We start from the raw sequence: 24,255 nt of genomic DNA, 5'->3' as shown, positions 1-24,255 counted from the left end.
ATCTTTTGTTGCCTTATCTTCAGATCAGTCATCGCCATGTAGGTATGTAGAGGCAGGAGGTACCCGACAGGGCACACGGTAACAGTCCGATAATCGCACTCTGTAAGAGGTGTGCCGTAGTTGGTTGCAACTGAACTTTCGTATGTTACACCACGGGGAATCAACGCTGATCACAAGGTATCGACTCCGACCCTTGGTTTTGTCTCTGTCAGGATAAAGGTAATCTACATCTCCCACTGAGATGTCTGGGGGAGGGATCACTCTACCAGAGGGACACTTTGAGGCTTCACTGTATGGATGGTTTGAGAGTCTGTGGTCATGTTGGACTTGGATCAAGTTCATGTCATCCATGCATATGTGACTGTTAGTAAATTGATCTCTTTGGGTCCACATCTCACGCGAGGGCAGACCACGTGCCCTTAGGCGGGTGTTGAGTCGGCAGGTAGACACAGCGAGTGTAAGTGAGGATACAGAGCTGCCGAGGGGATCCTGGAGAAGGAGTTATTTCTTCAGTTCCTGTATGGCCCCCTCAGCGACGGGATTCTTATCTAGATATTTTGCTCGGCCAACTTCGATGACAAGATTATGGCTAAGTAGGAGGATATCATTTTGAAGTGCAGAGAATCCTGGTGCTGGATCAACTCTGATAACGTCACTTAGATCTTGGATATGTTATATATATTTTACCTGAACCTTGGAAAAAGACTTTAAAGGAATATAGATATATAAACATTAATGACCTAACAATAAATTCACTCCAAAAGGATTTCATATCCCCAAGAAAAGGTTCAAAATTATTCTATGATAAATTGTTATCTGAGATGTTAAACCTCACATGTGCCGAAAATGGGAAACATTATTTGACTGTATTGATTTTGATTCGCATTTGATTTTTCATACTTGTAGAAAGAATTTAAGAGATGTGAAACGGTTAGATTTTCAATATCTATTTCTGCACGGAACTGTTTATACCAAATAAGAACTTTTTAGAATGAATCTGGTGGACAATACAATATGTTATTTGTGTAATGATTCTGTTGAAACCTTATGCCATGTATATTGGGAATGTGATGAAACCAAAACTTTTTTGAAGAAACTTGAACAGTGGATTACGAAACGTATCCAAACACTTAATTTGACAAAATCTTTGATCTGGTTTGGCTTTTTAGGTAAGAACCCATTATTGAACCACATAATCCTATCTGCTAAGAGATATATACTGAGTCAAACAAGAAACTTCACATTCTTTCTTCAGGGCACTATAAAAGAACAAGAGATGGTAAGATGGTTAAATTGTTATTATTTCATTGCTGAGATCTGTGTTATGTACTCGATACACTGACAGAGCCATAATCAGTTCCATTAGGCTACACCGCCGTTCCAAAACATGGGTATACAGGATGTCAAGTCACAAGAATAAAAATGCGAAATTTCTCAGTTCAGTATCGTGTATGGCCGCCCCGCGCATTCACCACTGCCAAACACCGTCTCTTCATCGACTGCCTGATGCTTGTGAACACGTGGTTGGGGATTCTGCGCCATTGCTCTTGCAAGGCAGCGCCAAGTTCCTGCAAATTCCTAAGACCACGAAGCGGTCTCCCAAGTGCATCCCAAACGTGCTCTATTGGATTAAGGTCAGGGGACCTCGATCGCCAGTCCATGACGTTGATACCAGCGTTTTGAAGGAAATTTCGTGTCAACATCGCGGTATGCGGCCGAGCATTATCATGCTGGAACTGTAGACCTGGGCCATGAGCCGCCATGAAAGGAACGAGTTCAGGGGTGAGCACCTGGTCGCGGTAAGCAGCAGCTGTGAGGTTTCCACGAATGACCAGAAGTCGGGAACGGTTGTTCCCACAGAAAGCACCCCACACCATGCAACTTCCGCCCCCGAATCTGTCGACTTCCTGTACACAACATTGGGCATACCGTTCACGACGTCGTCTCCAGACTCTATGCCTGCCGTCCGCGAATCTGAGGGTAAACCTGGATTCATCGCTAAAGACGACTCGATTCCAGTCTCTTTGGTTCCATCGGAGGTGACGTTGGGCCCACAGCAGACGTTGACGTTGATGAAACGGCGTCAATATTGGCCCACGATATGGACGTGGAGAATGGAGATTGGCAGCCCGCAACCGATTTCGAATGGTCTGTGAGGGCAGTCGACCTCTAAACATCTCAGGCCTGGTTCGTGTAGGCGGCAGAAATCTGTCACGTAGGTGACGTAGGACGATTTGACGGTCTTCTGCTTGTGACGTCACACGTGGACGACCCGACCTTGGGCGATCAGAAGTGGTGCCAGTTTGTTGTAGTCGACCTCGCAAGTCATACACAGTACGACGGCTGCATCCCATTGCTCTTGCGACGTCAATAACTGATCTTGCCGCTTGCAACATGCCAACGGCACGTTCACGTTGCACATTTGACAATCGTGGCATTTCAAGTACCGTTAGAACTGTGGTATAAAAGTGTTTTTGTCAATTCTGGAGGCCAATGCAAACACGTGCATATGAAGAAAACTTCGATGCGAAGATCACGTGATCGACTGCACGTGCAAAACCTGATTTGCCACTAACATCATTTGCACGACGAATGGATGGGTTTGAGTGGGTTTTGCTAACGTTTTTCTAGAGTCGAAAGATAGGGATCCCATTCCCGGATACATAGATGTATCATCAGAGAAAAATTATTCATTATTTTTCAAATTACATTTTGTGAAGTTTCTATTTTGACTCAGTATATTTACACTTGCTCTTTGACAAAAACAATTCCAAAAGTTGATAATTACTTAAGGATATTGAAAGACATATTTACCACTGAATCATTCATCTCCAGAAGAAATAATAACGTTGAAAGCTTTTCAGTCAAATGGTTTCCTCTCATCCCTGAATTTAACCCTGAATGACTATTAAACAAAAAACATATCACTAATATTGATATTCAATGTAGTACTTAGTGTACGATATCGCTTTTGAGCCCACTAGCTTGTATGTGCACATATTCCTCTATATGCTTGTACTCATCATGTTTTTGTACTCATCACATTGGGAACAATAAAAAAAATAAAATAAAAAAACCCCAAACTCTGATAACGTTGGCTGGTCCGTCAAGCGGAACCATTGGTAAGCATAAAGTCAGTAACGTAGCACGCAGTGTGGCGTGCCGTTCATTTTCAATCAGGGCTGTTGCTGTGAAGGATGTGACTGTTTCTCTGACCACGAGGATGAGTTGACGGTTGCATTTGAGAACGTCGGCTTCAAAGCACAGACCAACCGTAGCGGGTGGATCGCTAGTTGACTGAGGAGTCAAGGCTTTAGGTACAATGCGAGGCAGATTCTTATGAACAAGTTGTAGCCACATCAGAACCACAAAATTCTCCAAGGTAGGTGAAAGATCTTCGTCTTCCTGCACAGCAACATTGGATGAGTAGATTGTCTTCTACGAAAGCTGAAAGTCTTCTGGCCTTTCATCTGGTTCAAGTTTTATGTCACAAAAATCAAGGAAATGTGCGCCAGATGACTGGAATCAATAATGAAGGCGAATCGTCTGCCAAATAGTAGAAGCAGATGTTGAATTTGTGATGATGAAACTACGTGAGATTACAGGGCAGTAATTAGCAACTTGACCAAGCATAAGCATTAACATATTCACTTTTTCCTGGGCAGTACGACGTTTAGCATCCGGTACATCTTTCCCATCATTGACGAATCCCTGTAGTAGATTGGCCCTTGTTTTCCTCTCCCACTGTGCGTCATTAGCAAGAAAAGTGGCAAAGTTGGTATCGAGTGAGAAGGTATAAAGCAAATTCAACACAACAATCGCCGGGAAGGAACCACCGAAAACACGAGGTCGCCACGAAATAGGGCTTTCCCAACAACTGCTGGCAACTAACATAACGTGAAGGGCCTCTACTGGCGGTGGGTTACACTAAGGTGTAGCTGAGCATATATCAGAAACGTATTGGAATTTAAAGTAAGTTGGCTTACTGTTAGCGCTGGTGAGGGAGTATACGATCGCCCCGTTACAACTATCGGTGTCGCTGTCTGTGGCTACTACGGCGTCGGTAACAACGGTGCCGACTGGAACATCACGAGAGACATTGACAAAACGTGGAATATTCTTAAATTCAGGGGCATTGTCGTTGACGTCATCCAAGAAGATATCCACCAGTGCTGTGGCATTCTTGCTGTTACCGTCGACTGGCATATCAGAGGCAGTCGCGAGGCAGGTGTACTTTCGTTTTGTCTCGTAGTCGATTTTCTTACTGACGCTGATATCGCCATCTGCAAGAAGAGAAGATATGCAATTTTCAAACCATCAACAACAGAACATAGTCAGTCTGTTTTATCTGCCGATACAGATTCTATGGCCATTACATATGATAGGCACAATACAGATATTAATCTTACGAACTGTTCATATAAAATCAGTTATTTTACTAGTTGTTTGGGAAAACTGTTGGGGGTGCAGCTCCCGCCATTCATAACGTTGTAAAAACGTTTTTGGCTTCCTAAGGACCTTCCCAGAAATATTCCTGCAGGACGACGGTGGTATGTAAACAATAACACCTTGACCAGGCAGTCGGTATCCGAAAATAGTAATTCATTGATAGGTGGCAGGTACTAAAAGCACACCGGTAGTGTTGGAGTGAGTGAGTGAGTTTATGCCACTTTCAGCAATATTGCAGTTATATCACGCGACACCAGAAATGGGCTTCTCTTATTGAAGTCATGTGGGGAATCGAACGTGGGTCTTCAGCGTGAGAAACGAACGCTTTAACCACTAGGCTACCACGCCTCCCCCGGTAGTGGTGGAAGGAATCACTATTATGTGCCAGTCATATGGAGTTTAACGCTGCAAGGACCAGGTTGAAGAAATATATCGAAATTAGATCTCCGAGGAACCCTTTCAAAAACAAGCACAGACACTCAGGGCAATTTCAATATAGAACCGTGCTAAAAACATATCACTAAAACATCTCACAGAAATGAAGCATCGGGGTCATTAAATGTAACACAGTTCATCAGGTTTAAGTGAGACATACACTTTCAAAGAATATAATACCCATCAGATTAATTAGAAGTTTTGACGCATTGAAATATTTGGTAATGGTTACTTTCTGATACGTAGAAAGGACAGCTTCCTTGTTCTCCGACGGCAACCATAGTCCTGCCGTAAATGACGCGTCCGTTCGTAGACTTTTCTGAATCTCTGTCATACGCCCTCAGTGAGATATTCACTTTTACCTAGGTAACAAATGTACAAAAGGTTAACCTTTAAACACAAAGGCCAATGTAATACTAATGTTGTGCTTCCCTAAATTGCATTTAACATCGATGTACATGGTTTATGTTCTTGCCCAAGTACAGATTCATATAATGTAATGACCATGAATAGAACGACCTAAAATATACTGAGGGAAACAAACCAAGGAACACCATTCAAGGCAGTGTTCCTCTATTCTCAGATTCTCACCCACAGTGCGATACAAAGCTTGTGATGAAACCTTGGAAATAATAATGGAACATTTCTGCTTTCATATGTTCCTTTATTTATTTCCATCAGTATATATAACACAACTATAAATGTCAACACCAGGGAGTAATTTTGATTATTAACGAAACAGATTCGATAGGGTATTAAAGGCAAATAGCGGCCAAAATTAAATGAAAAGATCACTGAAAATCGATGATGAAGTAAATGACAAACGAACAAAGCCGAACAATGATTACAGATGTTGATTCAGATGGCTGACGATGTAAGTAGATAACATGGGATCTTACCATGTCATTAACTTCAGCATTTTCCTTGACATGAAAGGTGTATCTGGGTTGGGTAAATTCGGGGGCGTTGTCGTTGACGTCCACGAGGACGATATGTAATGACGTCGTTGACGTTTGTGGCGGGTCTCCCTGATCTCTGGCCTGAGCAACATTCCATAATAAACGATACATTGTTAACTTATTTCTACTGTGTTTTCGAGTTTGGAAAACTGAAGTTACTGCATCTAGGCATAGAACCATTGACAACCAATAAATATAATATCGGCGTGAGCATTAAAATACGTAAAAACGTGAAATGTTTCGTGTAGTTTTATTTTATCAATCAAACCAGCGTGAATTTGTTAGAAAACATTTTCCAATTCAACTGAATACTTACAATAACCCGAAGATGACGATGGCTGCTATTCGACGAATCAACATCCAGCATCTGTGCTACAGTCACTGCTCCAGTTCTCGCTCCGATTTTGAATTCTTGAGAAAATAGCACAAACGTTTCAAAAATGTTAAAAAAACGTCTTCTCCGGCAAACAGATAATGCAATGAGAGACACACACTGACATTTAGGGTAATTAAATGTACCCAATGTAATCATTATGTATAAAAAAATATATGTGAATTGAACTATTACTGATTGCTTTATCGGCATTCTAGAAGTCTTTTAGCATTACTAAACAAAACGCATTCAGCTTTATGGAAAACATAAATTAATAACGTGAAGTTGTTATTCATAAAGTTGCATGTTTCTTATAAAAATATTACTGTGCCAACATTTGTCGGGTTAGATTAACTTTGTTATGCCTTTTATGGATCAAGACATATAGTAATATCGTCAACAATTCACAGGAGTTCGAATTAATGAGGTTCCACTGTAGAAGCATGTCAATAAATACCTGTATCGGGTGACAACATATAGGTCACGTTGCCGTTGGGTCCGACATCGGGGTCGGTGGCGTTGATATTGGTCACTAAAGTGTCTTTTGGTATAGTCTCATTAAGGTAGATAGTCAGGTGGCTGCTCGGTTTGAAACGTGGTTTGTTGTCATTGACGTCAGACACATGGATACTTATCTGATAACGGAAGGTCCAAATTTGGTTAAACATAATGAATCTTGAACGAGTAAGATTGAATTACTAGACATCAATGGACTCAGCACTCAGGTTTAACGCTGCTACGTGCAGCATTGCATTTATATCAAAGCAAGTGGAATTACGTGAGAGGAAACCCCGAAGGATTAAAGTAACAGACATGTGTCATTCTGATGGGAGATTCGAGCATATTAGTACAGGAAATCCAACACTCATAATCATAGGGATTAATAATTGAATTCGAACCTCTGACTCGTCCCACATCGACAAGCTCACCTGCCCGTGTCTGAGGAAGGGGTCAGGGGATGTCAACATATCGTAATCATTCCTGTGGAATGTCTAGATTATAACATGTCATGATATGTTTCTGTAGAGGTAATAATGATTTATCAAAGGGTATTTATGTTGTGTTTTTTTTTTTAACGCCCAAGTCAGAAATATTCTCGTCTTGTGGCGGCGATCTGGATCTAGTGACAGAATTCGTTATCATCCATATACCTAGGTGGGATACAATGACGTGTGTGACAAAATCAAGGACAACCCGATACAGTTTGTCACCGCTTACGACAAGAATGGGAGCTCCTGAGTGAGTTCCTGAGTTCCTGAGTTCCTGCGTGAGTGAGTGAGTTTAGATTTACGCCGCTTATAGCAAAATTCCAGCAATATCACGGTGGGGGACACCCGAAATCACGGCTTCACACATTGTGCCCATGTAGGGAATGGAACCCGGGCCTTCGGCGTGATGGGCGAACGCTTTAACCACTAGGCTAACCCACCGCCTGGGAGTTCCTGAGCTAACTTGCACAAAGTTATGGGAGTTACGACCACTCTAACGCTAAGACCTATTTGTGCAAGCCAGCCCTGCTCCTTTAAGAATACTTGCCATTTAAAATGCAAAACCGAACCAGATTATATCATAAAATTGGAAACAGACATTTCAAGACATGTCATATACGCTGACAATTATCAATAACCGAACAGTTATTATGCATATGTTAGCGTGTTCAACACACATAACCCATCAAAGGACAGCGGAACTAAGACATAACTGCAAACATAATGCACTATGACTCACAAGAATAAGATCGTAATCACTTCCATTCGTCAGCTTGGCTCTGATCATCAGCTGATGAAGCGACTTCTTCTCTCGGTCAAACTGACCTCTGTAAAACAGACTTCCCGATGTGCCGTTCAAAATGAATGATCCATTTTTTTCCACGAGTGCATATGTGATCGTGCCCATGCGTGTTCCGTTTGCATTGACGATGCCTATTGCCTTTGTTGAGTAGTTTCTGTTCTCAATAACAGAAAAACTGATCTCGCTGTGCGGAAACCAGTTCCGAAACGGAAGTGGCCGAGACGAATTATCCGGGGAAAAGTAAGATGAGATAGTTGATAAATATATTACTACTTGCGCTCTCGCTATGTTTGGTGGTGATCTTCCGTCCGTAGCGGTGATGTTAAACGTGTAGTTACCAATTGATGGAGCATGTGGTGTTACTGTTCGAACAACGTTTCCAGCAACTGTGAAATATTGAGAAAGATTCCGGCCGGGCATATGGAATGTCACTTCTCCATATTTTCCCGAATCGGCGTCCGATGCATTGAGGACAAGAATTGGTTTGTTAGCAACCCAATGTGATATCAAAACCTGTGTAGCATACTTAGATTTGGAGAAAACAGGCTTGTTATCGTTGACATCCTGTACAGAGACCACAACTGTTGTAGAAGCACTTCTCACGGGCTTCCCCGAATCCACAGCAACCACGGTGAAGGTGTGAAGCCTTTGCGTTTCAAAGTCAAGAAGCTGCTTGCACCGTACAACTCCAGTAGTGCTGTTAATCTTGAAATAAGTGTTTGACAAGTTGTAGGTAATTGTTTTGTCTGCATCATCATCTACCGCCTTCATAGTAATGACTGGTGATTTGCATGTCTTGTTTTCAGGATATGATGCCATCACTGGATTTATAAATCGTGGTGGGTTATCATTCTCATCAAGCACGTTGACCGTGATATGTAGTAATGACTTCAGTTGTGGTTGGCCGTGATCGAAAGCTTCAAGTGAAAGATTAAAAGTACTGTAAACCTCTCTATCAACCCTCTCCTTTGAACAAAGAATTCCATTGTATCGTCCTATCTCAAAATACCCACTTCCACCAGCAACGATGAAAGACACCGTTCCGTTGACACCTTCATCCTTATCGGTAGCTGATATGTTACCTATACAATACGGGTCTGCGTTCTCACGAATTGTTAGAGTAGTTCCAACCTGATGGCCAAAAACTGGAGCGTTATCGTTGACGTCGAGCACGTGGACGTTGATGGTTGAGGTACTCGTATGTACGCCTGATGCGTTGCCATCTTTGGCCAAGAGATAAAGTTTCAGACGTGGGATCGTTTCTCTGTCAAATATTGTTGTTGTAAATATTTTTGCAGTTTTACCATCGGTAGTGTCCACTTGGAAACGGTCTTGGTATTGGCCGGTCAAAGAAAAATGTGATTTTCCATTTTGGCCCTCATCAGGATCGAAGACTGTAACACTGAGCTGGAAGGAAAATATCGAATGAAACCAGACCAATCTATAATACATCATTTATGCATCATCGTGGAATATTTTTGGAATAATAAACCAGTTATCTGTTAATCCCCAAAACAACGATACAGAGACAAGAGAAAATATACACCTTATGTCACGGTGGCAAAAGGCGAAAGAAACATGATACGGTTATTCGATTGTGATGTACATGCTACGGGTGTCATAGTTTTGTATTGGACCGAACGTGTGCACTGTTTTGCTAGCTGTCACGTTAGTAGCGTTCTGGTGATGGTTGTAATTTGATGGTCAACTTCGGTTATCAAGTGTGTCGTCGGCAGTTACCATCAATCATCAATCGGGCCTAAACTCTAAACACATATCTAAAGGTCATTGATATTCAGCGAACTAAGCCTTTAACAGTAATAGACGAGCAGCTTTAATTAGCGCTACAAATCATTGAGATTAACCGAGCAGGAAAATGACGTCGAACCTAGCTGAACCCTGGGAACCAAAGAAATATTGACCTAGGTTGGACATTTCTTACACGTCTGTCCTAGCTATCAGATAACACAGATCTAACGTACGACACCTTGTAGTACATGCATGTTACTTCGTCTGTTTTGTGTGTTGGCCATTACATGTATGTTTAATACAAATTCCAGTTTGTGGTAATTTCGGTTCCAAACAAAACCCTGTAGGCACTATTAATAAAGTTCAAAAGGGCCTGAAATTTCGAAACATCGTGGTAAAAAAAAGTTACATATATCGCAAGGGTTTATCCAGACGGAGACGAAACTCAGGTACAGCCAGAGATTCGACACGTCCGAGTTCGATCCATCCGGTTCTGACTGCACATTAATTGATCAACATTGTGAGCACTCAAGCATGTAGGCTACGGGTGTTCAATCCTACATATAAAGTGAAAGAGACGCTATATAAACGAATATAGTAAAAATATGCATTTTGTATTTTGTAAGACTTACCACATGTTTGTAGATCGTTGTCCTGTCGTTCTCCAATAACGAAACGTCATATGAACTGGAGTCAAACTGAGGAGAGTGGTCATTGATGTCCTCTATTACAACATGCATTGTTCCAAGAATCTAAACAATGAAACCATTGAATTACACATTAAACAGCTAAATATATAAAATATAAAAACGTTAGTCATTAGCTGCTCTGACTGACTGACTTGAGCCTTACACTATTCCTGTTTGAAAGAGAGATAATCCGTTACTTTGTCTGCCTTGAATATATTTCTATTATTATTACCCTGAGAAGGAAAATTAAATAACATTCTCAATACTTAAATTTCAAATGACACTATGAACAATAAATGGCGTCTCATAGCATTTAACACCAGTGTTGTGTGTTTGTTTAATGCCGCATTCAGAAGTATTCAGCAACGCGACTGGAAATAGAATTGAGTTTGGACCAGAAACTCTAATGCCTGACATCACGGTGACATGTATCAACGAAGTCAGCAAACCAAACTACCCGATCCAGTTAGTCGCCTAATTCGAACCTGTAAATTAATCCGGTATTCTGCGAATGCTTTGTTGTCAAATAGTGTATGAATTTGTAGGACGTTATGATAGTTTAAATGACTAGCCAGAGTTGAGATTATAAAATATTGGAATATAGATACACATACTTATTCAAACCTTCATGTAATGGAACCTTACTGTTGGTGGTTTGAAAAGAAAGATGAATCGCGACGAACAACAGATTGAATGCCCCGCCCAATTGCTGGTTAAGTTGACACACAGAAGACGACATACGAATGTGAGCCATGCATAATACCACTAATCAGACTTGTTCTACATTGATAAGGAGCAAGGCTAAACCAGAGACGTCAAATGTTATAAGGTATGGAGGCGTTGGGGTAGCCTAGCGGTTCAAGCGTTCGCTCGTTCCCCATAGGAACGACGTCTGAAGAGAATTGTGTTCCTCGTCGTTATTTATATTGGTAGAATATTGCTCACTCACTGATAACATATGATTCCAAGGACCGAAATACATAAAGCTTTATGTTGTTATATCGACAATTAATGATTAATGAGGGTAGAAAAACTTCTGTCCAGAAAGAACGTCGATATTGTCCTTTATGTAACGTTGGAATAGAAAATGAAATTCATTTTACCCTGATTTGTCCTTGTTATCACGAATTAAGACAGAAGTATATACCGCACCATCTTCTTGCAAAGCAGCCCCATTATGCATATATTTCTTTGTTACAAACCAATAATGAAAATATTCTTGCTCGATTGTCCTTATATATAAAATATGCATTAGCTAAAAGAGATCTTCTTATAAAGCGTATTGTATACCCTTAAATATATATGTAAATATCCAGAATATTTCTTTATCACTGTAACTCTCATGTATATGGGCCGGAGGCCTTTCATACAATAAACATCTTTTGACTTGACTTGACACTTCACAGTTTTGCTGCTTGCGTGACAGACACTCTACGTAACGACATTGCCATATGACGTCAGGTTCTTGGAACAAAAGTGCCACACATTCACGAAAACGCGGAACATCAACGGAGTATATGCAAAGAAAACCCCTAAACACTATATATATATATATACCAGCGACCCGATCCAGGAAGCGTTCATAACGTAGTTATGTTTATCATAGGCGTACGAATGTCGAAGCGCTACGAACGCTTTGTGGCTCGGGAACCCTGGGACGTATGTTCATGACAGACAAATAGGTCTATCGTGTTTGCATCATGCTAGTCGTTTCTGTTCCTCAGTGGACAGTGTACAGGATGATAGAAAAGGTACAGCAGGCTACGTTTATAGAGGAAAAAACCCTTTTGGGACCACTGTATATGCATCTTTTTCGAACTGAGACAAACTTTTAGCCTTTTTTCAGACGTGTTTATATAGACTAGACTTTGTCTTTCAACAAAGGTCTGTTTGATACGTTGCTGTCAACATCAATTGCAGTAGGCAGGCATACACGACAACAAATATCAATACTTGAAAACAGATGCCATCAGGTGTTTGGGTTAGCAGAAGGTTAAACTAGGATCCGAATTAAAAGAATGAATTTAGTTTTAGCAATATTCCAACAATATCACAACTGCAAGGGGCTTCACACTTTGTACCCATGTGGGGAATCGATCCCTCGCTTTCGGCGTGACGAGCGAACTCTTTAGCCACTAGGCTACCCCATCGCTCCGAGTTAAAAGAGACTGAATGCCTTCTATATCTACCACCAGTTCACAGTACATATCTCTGTCCACACCCATGATTGTGAATGAGAGTGAAGGTCCTGACTCTCTGTCGAGATCCTTTATGATCGAGATACTGCCCTGTAAAATGAAACAAAATGAAATTATGGATAGTATTTGAACGCCATTTGAATAGATCAATTTTTTCACTAGTAAATATACTGCCATCAAACGCTCGCGGATATTTTCCATATGAATAAAATTATTTCTTTAAATGTATGTACAGTATGCACCTTGTTAGGTACAACTATCAGATACCTCTTTGAGCTAAGGTAATAGTGATATCACCGAGTTCATTCTTCATACATTGTTGTTATTCTGAGCAAACATGGGAACAACGAACTGACACTCGTTTATGAATTAAAGAGTTATATCATTATGATGCTTACACAACCAGATTTAATATTCAAACGTTTAGTTCAACCATTTCAATCACGTATAAAGGTAGTTTAGTGTTTCCTAAAACAATGGCATATAACATCACATTTGAAACCGCATTTGAGCAAATGCTAGCACATGGATCATTGCAGAATGATAATAATAGTAAACTGTAGAGTGTTGTTCAATTAGACTGCAATGATACCATCTGTAATTCATTATATCTGCAAAAGAACGATTCTATTAAGAAGACAGATTTTGAAAAGCTAAATGTTATTAGTTATTGAACAAACTCTTATCTGTACTACTAATTGTACAGACTAATCAAATTGACAGCCTCCATCAATTTCTTTGATGGGCATTTTAGAAGTTGAGTTGATGAAGAATGATGATACTTTTATGGATATACAACTTCTGTATTCTGTGAAAGGTTTCGTTTCGACATAGATTGATAATAATTTTATGGATATATAACTTCTTTATTTTGTGAAAGGCGACGTTTCGACATAGATTCTAATGTTGTTGTCAAGCAAGTGATGACAACTTTTAATTTTATGATACAATTGTCAATTGCATGAAAAAATTATAATGTTTGTTGGCTTCACAATGAAATCTTTTGGCGTAGATTTCCAGGTTAACGTATTGTATCAATGTGGAAGTCCATTCTTAAGACCATGTAGGATCGGGATGATTAACACTTACTGTGTTCCGGTCGATCGTAAGTGTGTTCTGTACCTCGAAGATATGGAAGTCTGTGTAATTAGTTATAACACTAGTGTTTGTCTTTAGACTACCCACTCGACCACCTTGAGGAGAATGTTCTGGTATCCGCAAATGGAATTCCAGATGAAGGTTTTTCTTTGGAATAGTCCGTGTTATAAGGGTCACCATGATTACACTATCACGAACTGCCCGGCTCACCCCGTCAGACACTGACACTTTGAAACTGAAACCACTGGGCACGGTCAAATTTAAACCACTGGACACTGTCATATTTAAACCACTGGGAACTGTCAATTGAAATTTCTGTTCGGTTTACTCATCGCATCTACACTTATCGCCCCATCACGTCCAATTCTGAAAAACCTTGCGTTCTGTCCATACAGGGTATATGACAGGTGTTGTTCGGGAGTATCAGGATCCTTGGCCTTCACGATACCAATTATGCTTCCTCTAGGAGAACCTTTGATCATACTGAAGTCATGCACTGGAAGCACAAAAACTGGCGGTTCATCATTTACATCCTCGACATGAATATTTGCTGAAATGGACGTTCTTCGTAGTCCGTCTCGAGTTCGTATCTTGACTGAAAACTGGAGATGGCGGTGGTGAGAATTTTCAAAGTCCAAATATTCTTGGAGTATTACAGAACCATTTTCATACTTAAAGACCGGACTGAGATCGGATATACTAATGATGAACTGGGGTTGATCGAAAGGCAGTAATGCATTCTTCAGGACAGATATGTTTCGTACATTCTCTTGTACAAAGTAATCACATGAATTCTTTATGATGAGAACATGTACTTTAGCCAGTATCACAGATTGGGTTGATCCTTCTTCTCGAGCTGTGACTTTAAAGAAAGCCTCAAGGGAGCATGTCAGGTTATCCCCACTCAGTAAGGACAGATCCACATCACGTGTCAACAGCAATTGCCCGCGTGGTGATAAACTGAACAGGATATCAGCAATCTGAGTTGGATAGGTGTTTGTTATTTGAAGAGCATACGGATAATCCTGACTGAAATTCTTCACGATGTCAGCAACCAGTGTTCCATTTCGAGTACCATCCAGAACAAAGACGCTGACAGTTTGGGGATCTGAGTGGACAAGTGTAGAAATCCGCACTGGGAGTACTTGATGGATATGAGTGTATCCTGTTGAGGCTGTTATATGCAGCATAAAGGTCTTGTATCGCGGTAGGGTCACAAGCACCAAGAAGATGTAGCTGCCGTTGACGACGGCTGCCATACCACTGTCTCGGGGAAAGACGTCGACGGAGACATACAGATGATCTAATACATCAGGGAACGAGAGGAGGGGCAGCGTCGCCACTGAAGATCATTAGGATAATATGTTAGGTGAGTAGACAATTGCAACATGTGTTAGGGATACCGGTTTATATCCTACTGTTGCCTATGAATTTATTAAATAGAAACGTAATATATACTCATTCACCCACTGATTCTACTTTTCAACCTATTATGATATTACATAATGTTGACCTCAAGATATTCTCTACTTAATGCAGCGGCAAATCAGTACACAAATATGAATTCCCGGATACTGTTTTCCATGAATGATATTTGTCCGTTACCTTTGTAAACGTCTGAAACTATGGTTAAAATATTAAAAGAGGACACGTACTCTTTACTTTAAAGCATGATATATTACAGAAAAATGACGAATGAAGGCATTGTGATACAATATTACTGATACAGGTATCCACCTACCGACTTTTCCCAACTGGGCATTGGGATGAATCCAATATTCATGCGGAGTCTCTTCCAGTAATTTCGTTGGTGCTGAAATGTTGTGAATGAACACCAGTGATCTTACAGAACGTGGAATTTGCTCTTGCAATAGTCAGAGGTTAATAGTGAAATTATAAATATCAGTGGACCTTTTTCCGGTATCAATATATCCATTGGTTGTTTGCGGTAGTGGAAAGGGGACACAAACACACATACATGACATACATGCATGCATGCATGCATTCAGTCATAGACACAGACAGACACACACACCTACATACATACGAGAGGCGTCCCAAGAGTAGTCGGCCTAACTATATTCTCGATGTCCAATGTTAGAAAAGCTTCCATCTTATTTTGAAGGAATCATTAAAAAAGCCATATCCAAAATGTGGGTAATGTGGTTAACAAGATATAAGTCATCACAACACATTGGGGTATAATATTTCTTTAAAAATTGCAGAAAGTGAAAAGCGATCTGTCATTTTGTACCTCTTGGATAATGGTATGCAATCAGATAATATCTTATGAAATATGTGAGTGAGTTTAGTTTTACGCCGCACTCAGCAATATTCCAGCTATATGGCGGCGGTCAGTAAATAATCGAGTATGGACCAGACAATCCAGTGATCAACAGCATAGACATCGATCTGCGCAATTTGGAACATGTCATGTGTCAATCAAGCCACCGTGCCTGACCACCCGATCCCGTTAGTCGCCTCTTACGACAAGCATGGGGTGCTGAAGGTTCATTCTAACCCGGACCTTCACGGGTTATGAAACATGTTCAGTATAGTATTGGATGGCTTCCCGTCATAATCAACATTCAAAGATTTGGATTGCTTGATTTATATTTCTACGGGGCTGTTTTTAAAGGACATCCCCATTTTAATCTTTCAAAAACAATGTGTCCAGATATTCAAGCTTGTACTGTTTACAACATATTGAGTGCTGACACTTGTGTGACCATTCAGTATTTAGTTTGAACCCTTGGTATCATGTATGAATAATTGAAAACATTAGAATAAATTATGTCCTTATAATTACGACATCTGAAAGGGATTTGGTAGTGTCTCAAAAACGCTCTTTCAGTAAACATCATGAGGGAATCACTTTAACAAGCGATTGCAATTTCAAATTGCATTTTTATTCACTTTAATATCTACGTTTGATTCTAGAGGACTTCTGCCTATCTCAAACACACAAAATGTTTCTTGCATATCTTGTTTCCTGAAGTTTGTGATGCATTTATGCAGATTTTGCATTTTTTGTGATACCAAGATAAAGAGTCAAACAACATGGGGATCGTGAGGCTGGATCATGGCAAAAGCAATTTGCTTGAAGTTGACAGATAATATGTAGAAAAATAAAACATGAAAACAGCTGCATTTGTATAATTTTCTAGAAGAGGCCGACTACTTTTGGGACGCCCCTCGTACATTTGTGCATACATACATACATACATACATACATACATACATACATACATACATACATACATACATACATACATACATACATACATACATACATACATACATACATACATACATACATACACACACATACACACACATACATACATACATACATACATATATGCATGCATGCATGCGTGTAGGTCATATCTTCCGTGAACTTACCAGTAATGCATGTTCCGTTGACTGATCTTAGGTATCCCGACAAACAAGTGCACGTCAACATCCCATCATTGCCTCGACAGCAGGCACTCTGTTTTACTTTACATATTGAATGTTGACAGTCCTGTCCAAGTGCTGCTTCTGAAATCCTCACGGTGACATTCTGCATGCCTGACCATGTAGAGGAGGATAACTAGTCATGCACAATGTCTGAATTGTGGATAAATAATGATGGCATAACTTAAGGGATATTGACATAAAACGTTATATTCTGTATTCAATTAGAATATATTAGACAAGCATATACTACCCTTTTGCGTGAGTTAGCCGACATTTTCTGCTGATAAACATAACTCGATTACAAAAAATGAAAGAAAATTCAATCTGTAGGCTGGAACAGTTAACACATATATATGCATTATGACAAAAAACCGAAAAGGTAGAAGTGCTAAATGTCAGTTACAATCGTTTCTATGTTATTATGTTAACCACATGGCAGTATGGGAAAAAAAGACAAAAGAAAGTATACGCTTGAAAATTGAGACCCGAAAAATACCAACGTTAATAATATCTAAATGATTCTAAGTGGCAACGACCCGAAACACTGCACACGTAAGGTATGAAATACATCTATAATACCCATACTAAATACACCACCATCTCATAACACATAATTGCTTTTATCTATTTAGCCACCATCAAACAATGATGAGTACTTTCAAATGCTAGGCAGTTTATGTAACTAGGTCACCGTCTTTGAAATTTTTCACGCACCTGTACTGGCATCCGATGTCAGGCCATTTCTCATTTTACCCATCAAAATGGCATTCAGGCGGCTTCCATTCGCAACGATTTGGCTAAACATGCTGGGTGTAGTGTTTATAAGCAGTTGGGTTATGAACGACACATACTTCAGAAGACTCTCACTCACGTTTCTACCAAATATGCCATTCACTAGGTCGTGTCCAGGTTGGTCCGACAGGAAATGAATTAGAAGTGAAAGGCTCGAAGACGTGTTCTGTGGGGTCATTGGAATAAGGTTCAGCAGCTTTAAAATTTGACCGGACGTGAGGGTGTTGAGGATACGCACCATCCTCAAGATGAGTTGGCTTCCATTTCCAGTTGCCCATAACCTATCCAAAAGACTGATGAAACCTCCCGATGGAGGCGTGTACACATTTCCCTGTGATAGGATTGAAGATATCATGTTAATGTCTTTCTCGCTCATATTCCTGAACAGGTTAGACAAACTTGTCAACAGTTTCCTTCCATCTTGGGACATTTGCAGTCTCATCAGTGGCTCCATTATGTGGGGAGCGAGGACAAACTTAGCACTCGAGTTGCCAAAGTAAAACACATCGTTGCAGGTACGGTTGAAATTTAGAGATGCATTTCGTGATGTATTGAATGGTGTACCTGCGAATTGGGGCATAATAGACCTGTTTTGTGACTGATTCATATGACGTCTATACACATCCTTCTTGATCTCATAGCCCTGACGTTTTAGTTGATTTATGTGGTATCCTTTAGAAACACGTGCATCAGGCGATATACCCTTCGTGTCTTCAGATTGCCTTCTTTGAAATCCAGTCCTTGGCAGAGATCTTGGATAGAAAATCTGTCGACCCCTTTCTTCATAGCTACCAGATAGGACCAATAATGGAAGTAAGAACCAAATCAAGACAGAAATATTGTTCATGGTGTTCTACGTCTCTTGGAATCCTTTTGTTCCAACAGTTCTGTTATACAGCAGTTCAAAAGCAGGCCGATCATTGTTTGGAATTCTCACGGTCGCACCTATAAACGTTTATCAGATAAGGTCCTCCCACTTTAGACACAACCAAACACTTCTAAAGAAGATAGATAAAACAATGCTGCGATAAGCAGATAAAACACGCGAGAGTTTATCTGTAACGTGTTATTAAAATCCTGGGTGACCATGACTAATATTATGATATAAATAAACTTAAATCGTGTATCTTCATCAGTCCTGCCAGGTTTGCTTTAACTTTACACGTGAACATTATGTGCGATGTGGTCAAAAAGGCTCTATGAGCCATATGACTTATCCTGACATAAAAATTAAGATAGAATATATAAAACTGCATGGATTTTTAAAATAAAACAAAATTGCTTCTGTTTGCTAAGCATGCAAATTTAAATGTTAGAGGGTATTGCGTATTCAGCTTTATTTTTAATGAACCTCCACTGTATACTTGTAAACCCAAATCATATTCTGTTCTATTTCTGTCGAATTTGTTATGTGTATTTTCGTCAATTTATTCTTGGCCACTGTTGCTGTGCAAAATTTCGATACAGAACACAAATACACAATATTTGTTCGAAATGTTCATTGCACCGTTATGATTCTTCAAGAACAGGGGCGGTGGGGTAGCCTAGTGGTTAAGGCGATCGCTCGTGACGCCGAAGACCCGGGTTCGATTCCCCACATGGGCACAATGTGTGAAGCCCAATTCTGGTGTCCCCCGCCGTGATATTGCTGGAATATTGCTAAAACTAAACTCACTCACTCACTTTAAGAACAATGGCATTATATATCAGTTGAATCTGGCCTAAACAACACCCAATATTCTACGACTGCTTCGCTGGACAATAATATAGGAATAACTGCCATATACAGTCAATGCGAAAAACGACGGATATTTGCACTTAAGTAATTAGTAATAAACAACTGCCCATTTTATTATAATGGTAACGACTACTAAACATTTAGATCACCCTCTTACTGTGAATGACAGGACGAAACGAACTCAATATTCAATACATTTTTATGCTTTGTCTTTAATGCTAGTATTTGTCTGTTGTCTGGGATGGTTGTGAGCGCTTCTGAACTGCCTACTGAGTTTAAGTCAACCTGTAAAATAAATTGACAAAATAGTACTGACTGAAATATTTTGGCATTTGTAAATTCGCCTAGGCGAATTCCATGTTATACACTGATTCATTTTACACGTTGACTGTAACACATCCAAACCATAATATTATACGCGTTGTCAAATAGTGTTTTAAAATGCACTTAGTGCTAGTATTGTACCCATAGAGTTACAATACGCTCAAAACAAAAACAGTTTGCACTGCAGCAAATTTGTGTGTTTTAGTCCAAGTGAATGCACTGTTTATGTTCCAAATCGTCTAGTTGACCAGCTCTGCAATATCATTGTTTTCACATAGTGGGGTAGCCTAAATGTGAAAGCGTTCATCCGTCACGCCAAAGATACAGTTCGATTCCCAACGTGAAACCGGTGTTTCTGTGTGAAACGTATTTCCTGTGCTTCTGTGTCCCGTCGTACTAGTGGAATAATGCTAGACGGGTCGTAAAATCACACCCACGACAGGTTCTGGAACCAATAACCAATCGCTCTGGCTTCGTGATTTGTGTGTACAGGTTGTTGATTTTCTGTCCAACTAGCGTTAAGCAGGGCCATAAATCACAACCTTCATGAAGCATTTGACAAGAACTGCATTGAACGAATCCTTCACAACCACAAACTAGTTGATACTAAGTGTCTGCTACTGTATTGAATTCAGTCATCTTAGTCCACAATGTAAGCATACAATCTCCAAGCTTTGAAAATGCAGAAAGTAAGTGGTATTTTATGTACGATTCGTTCGTTCAAATACAACACGTTTCGGCCCTCAGCGACCCAGTTGAAGCGGGAGTGTTTTAATCGCATCGGTACATTGGAATATTGGTACAAGTCAATATGGGAAATAGCACATGACACCGTGTTCTAGTTTACTGATTTTTTTAAAATATAAAAAATGCCTGACGAATGAATACTGTGAAACATGACAAATATCTTAGCACGAATAATATTCCTCGTATGTGTAATATATACAAACCACTAGCAAGATCAATATGATACGACAATATTACGGAACGCATCTATTCATGTAGTACAATCACGGTTATTTAGAAGTAGTTTTTAATTTTATTAGTTTGGGGACTTCTTGTGAATAACAAAGAATACTTAAAGTTCCTCGATATGGATAAATCAACGAATAGGCCGTCCCTTTATCACAGATATATACAAAAATAGTTGTCAAGGCTACCGGTTATCAGACGTCCATCTTGTCCGGAGGCGACAGTGGCTGAGTTGTTAGATCACTGATTTTGTGTACTGGCGATTAGGTGCTTATTCAGAGTGAGGGCTCGAATCCCTGATCCGACGCAACCTACACATGAACTAGAAAATGTGTGAACCGAAATATAACATGCTGTAAAAAAACATTATCCTGTAGAGTATATGCAAATGAGTCCCAAATCCGCAGCAAGATTAACACAGATCATCACATCGGCGGAGAGCAATCAAACACACGATTACACAACCATAACCTGAATTCGACGTTGTTCACTACATAAGTAGCCAATGTCTATATTTCTTTCTTAAACTTTCAGAAACGGCTATCAAATCGGCGGTGCCCTGGAGGACCTCGGTAATATGTTTCTCCCCGGTATAGCTGTTCATCGCTGACTGGGCGGGGCTCACGCGGTGGTTGGTTCGGCAATGCAAGTGTTCTCGTCATACTGAAACATAAAGAGATTCGCCACTTAAGATCTCGTTCCTAACACAAAACTCATGTCGGAGGGAACACTTCAAAAGATATTGACAATAAATCTGTGTATGCGTATATACTCATGGAAACGAATAAGGGAACACATGAAAGTACAAGTGTTCCTTTATCTATTCCCAGGATTTCACCCACAGTCCAATACATACCTTGTGAAGAAACCTGGAAAAGAATAAAGGAACACTTGTACTTTCATGTGTTCCCTTATTCGTTTCCATGAGTATAGTATGAGTTTTGGAAGCATATAATGACTCTAAACTGGCACCTACACGCTACATGTAGGAGAAAGCACTTCAACAGAAGTATCGACTGACACCAAATGAGAACGATTCCAGTTCTTTAAAAGATTTCGCATCACATTTCCGCAAATATGGATGAAGATGCACTTGTCTTCAAAATTACATGATGTACTTCAACAATAAATATGACACCCTTTACCGACTGAATTCAGTTAAATGTTACTGTTATCAGGTTTCTAGAATAATCGCTGTCGTGCATACCTAAAAGAGGCCAGAGCATAATTAAGGTCAGTGGTCCATTTAAAGGCAACTTTATGTCTTATTACAAATTAGTTGAGGTGACAGCATTATATTCCGTTCAGCAACTACATGGACGCAAAATGAACGTACTTTACCTCCTTTCTTGGGGAACAAAACCTGGATTGTTCTCTCCTGACGTCTACAAAAACAAATACAAAAATTGTAAAAACATAAATCATCTGGTACATATGCAGACAGTGTGCCCGCTATCCTTCCATCATAAAGTCAGGGGATTAATGTGATTGATCATATGGAAATATATTTCTCAAGGGTCCAGCATTCCTTTGTAATATGTGACACAGTGTTCTATAGTGCTGAAGCTGAGTTACAGTGTCACTCGCTAAATGTTCACTGGCCGTGGGTTCGAACCAAAGTCTTGGTAGTGCGTCATTGTTTGACCAGACCGACCTCGAGTGTTGACGAAACAATGTGCGCCACATTAGTCCCCACATTATGCTAAAACACAATGGTAAAGCATCCCATCTCCAATCTACAAGGTGACAGTTTTGAGTATTGTTTGAGCACACCATCTACTATCGGCTTTTCAATAGTAAAATAAAATCACATTTGATCCCCACATAAAGATAAAGCGCAGTTGTGAAGCTTTACATAATTGTTAGGCAGCAAATGTCTCAGCCAACGGACTCTTACACCTATACACATGCAAACATATCTACTCACAAGTCGCCTTTGACCAGCAGATCCCCAATTAGCTTCATTGTCATCTCTTCTGCCTTGCGATAAGTCCCAGTGTCTGTTCTGGTACCATTTTGGCATGGTCTCATCTGCGGCGTTACCTTCGTTCTGATGACGTCTACAGAAGAATTACATCATAACACACATACTGAAGCAGCTTCATTGCAAGCAAGACTCTAAAATAGTCCAAATAACGCATACTACCTTTGGAACCTGATAGTTGCATATATACATATATTCATATATATATTGCGTTTTTGGAAGAGAATAATTACCCTAGACCCTGTTCATCTTTAACAATACTTTGGAGATGTGACATCGTGCGTCTGGTACCTCATATGTTTCATCTTGTAAAAAGCACTTCAACAGAAACTACCACTGAAATAACAACCGATGACGATTCCATTTCTTTCAAGGGGACCGAAAGTATATTTGGCCTCACATTTCTGCAAATATGTAGCTAACGCGGTAGCGGGTGATGCATCTGTTTACTAAATTTGATAATGTACTGCAGCAATACTTAAAACACTATTTAAAGGCTGAATATATTTTAATTTTCCTGATGCATTAGGTTTCTGGAATTTTCGCTGGCGTGCATAGCTAAAAGAGGAGAGAGCATAACTGATGTCAGTCATGCATTTGAAGGCAACGTTTTGATTTATTACAAATCAGTTGAAGTGACAACATTATATTCTATTCGGCAACTACAAGAAGGACGCAAAATGAAAGTACTTTACCTCCTGTCATGGGAAACATAACCTGGGTTGTTCACTTCGTTCGACTACAACAGGAAATAGAACAAATGACAACGTACACATCATCTAGATCTGTTATATTGGCGACACTGAGCTCGCCATCCGCACATCGGAAACTCAGATGATATTTTCCCAATCTTCGACGTGATAGTGGAGTACTGTTTGAGCACACCCTGACCTTATCGGCAATTCATAAAAGTAAATAAAAGAGTCACATTTGCTCCTCAGGCTAAGATAAAATACTGCGACGTTACTAAATTTTGCATAATATTTAGCAGCTAATATCTCATCAAACACGCACTCACAACCATACGCATTCAATCATAACTATATACTTACAAATCGACTGTCAGCAGTAGGTGTCCGTTGAGCTTCGTTGTCAGAATCAGCTCTTCTGCCTTGCGATAAATCCCAGTGTCTGTTCTGGTACCATTTTGGCATGGTCTCATCTGCGGCGTTACCTTCGCTCTGACGACGTCTACAGAAGAATTACATCATAACACACATACTGAAGCAGCTTCATTGCAAG

At 40.0% G+C, this 24,255-nt stretch overlaps 3 protein-coding genes across 3 annotated transcripts in view; all 3 read right to left on the bottom strand.

Moving 5' to 3' along the window:
* LOC124259600 (protein dachsous-like) overlaps positions 1-13,921 on the bottom strand; it is a 32,293-nt gene extending 18,372 nt beyond the window's left edge. Inside the window, exons 1-9 of the mRNA XM_046693758.1 lie at positions 13,733-13,921; positions 12,635-12,733; positions 10,389-10,508; positions 7,945-9,414; positions 6,674-6,851; positions 6,160-6,254; positions 5,784-5,924; positions 5,117-5,246; positions 3,987-4,283 (exon numbers count right to left, since the gene is read on the bottom strand). Coding sequence (XP_046549714.1) covers positions 3,987-4,283; positions 5,117-5,246; positions 5,784-5,924; positions 6,160-6,254; positions 6,674-6,851; positions 7,945-9,414; positions 10,389-10,508; positions 12,635-12,733; positions 13,733-13,921 — 2,719 coding nt within the window. The remainder of the gene's footprint in view (positions 1-3,986; positions 4,284-5,116; positions 5,247-5,783; positions 5,925-6,159; positions 6,255-6,673; positions 6,852-7,944; positions 9,415-10,388; positions 10,509-12,634; positions 12,734-13,732) is intronic.
* Positions 13,922-14,005: 84 nt separating this feature from the next.
* Positions 14,006-18,859, bottom strand: LOC124259601. Its single transcript, XM_046693760.1, has 4 exons — positions 17,918-18,859; positions 17,147-17,314; positions 15,483-15,554; positions 14,006-15,083 (listed from the first exon to the last, which is right to left on the bottom strand). The coding sequence occupies exons 1-4, from the start codon at positions 18,840-18,842 to the stop codon at positions 14,044-14,046; spliced, it is 2,205 nt and encodes a 734-aa protein (XP_046549716.1). The 5' UTR covers positions 18,843-18,859; the 3' UTR covers positions 14,006-14,043.
* A 1,941-nt stretch (positions 18,860-20,800) lies between these two features.
* The window catches only part of LOC124259597, a 15,215-nt gene continuing 11,760 nt past the window's right edge, over positions 20,801-24,255 (bottom strand). Inside the window, exons 16-20 of the mRNA XM_046693755.1 lie at positions 24,066-24,204; positions 23,709-23,752; positions 22,957-23,089; positions 22,371-22,414; positions 20,801-21,692 (exon numbers count right to left, since the gene is read on the bottom strand). Of these exons, the coding sequence (XP_046549711.1) occupies positions 21,560-21,692; positions 22,371-22,414; positions 22,957-23,089; positions 23,709-23,752; positions 24,066-24,204 (493 nt within the window). The 3' untranslated portion in view covers positions 20,801-21,559. The remainder of the gene's footprint in view (positions 21,693-22,370; positions 22,415-22,956; positions 23,090-23,708; positions 23,753-24,065; positions 24,205-24,255) is intronic.

This window comes from Haliotis rubra, unplaced genomic scaffold (assembly GCF_003918875.1).
Source record: "Haliotis rubra isolate DU_JTF1 unplaced genomic scaffold, ASM391887v1 Scf73, whole genome shotgun sequence".
Lineage (NCBI taxonomy): Eukaryota > Metazoa > Mollusca > Gastropoda > Lepetellida > Haliotidae > Haliotis > Haliotis rubra.
Note: the sequence above shows the minus strand (reverse complement) of the source record. Positions and strands in the feature narration are given on the sequence as shown.

Excerpts from the sequence above, each read along its gene's own strand:
- LOC124259601 (XM_046693760.1), bottom strand. The coding sequence starts at position 18,842 with ATGAACAATATTTCTGTCTTGATTTGGTTCTTACTTCCATTATTGGTC. Across the intron at positions 17,315-17,917 it reads GACATCGGATGCCAGTACAG|GCATGCAGAATGTCACCGTG; the intron begins GTGCGTGAAAAA and ends CTACATGGTCAG. Across the intron at positions 15,555-17,146 it reads CAACGGAACATGCATTACTG|CACCAACGAAATTACTGGAA; the intron begins GTAAGTTCACGG and ends ACAACATTTCAG.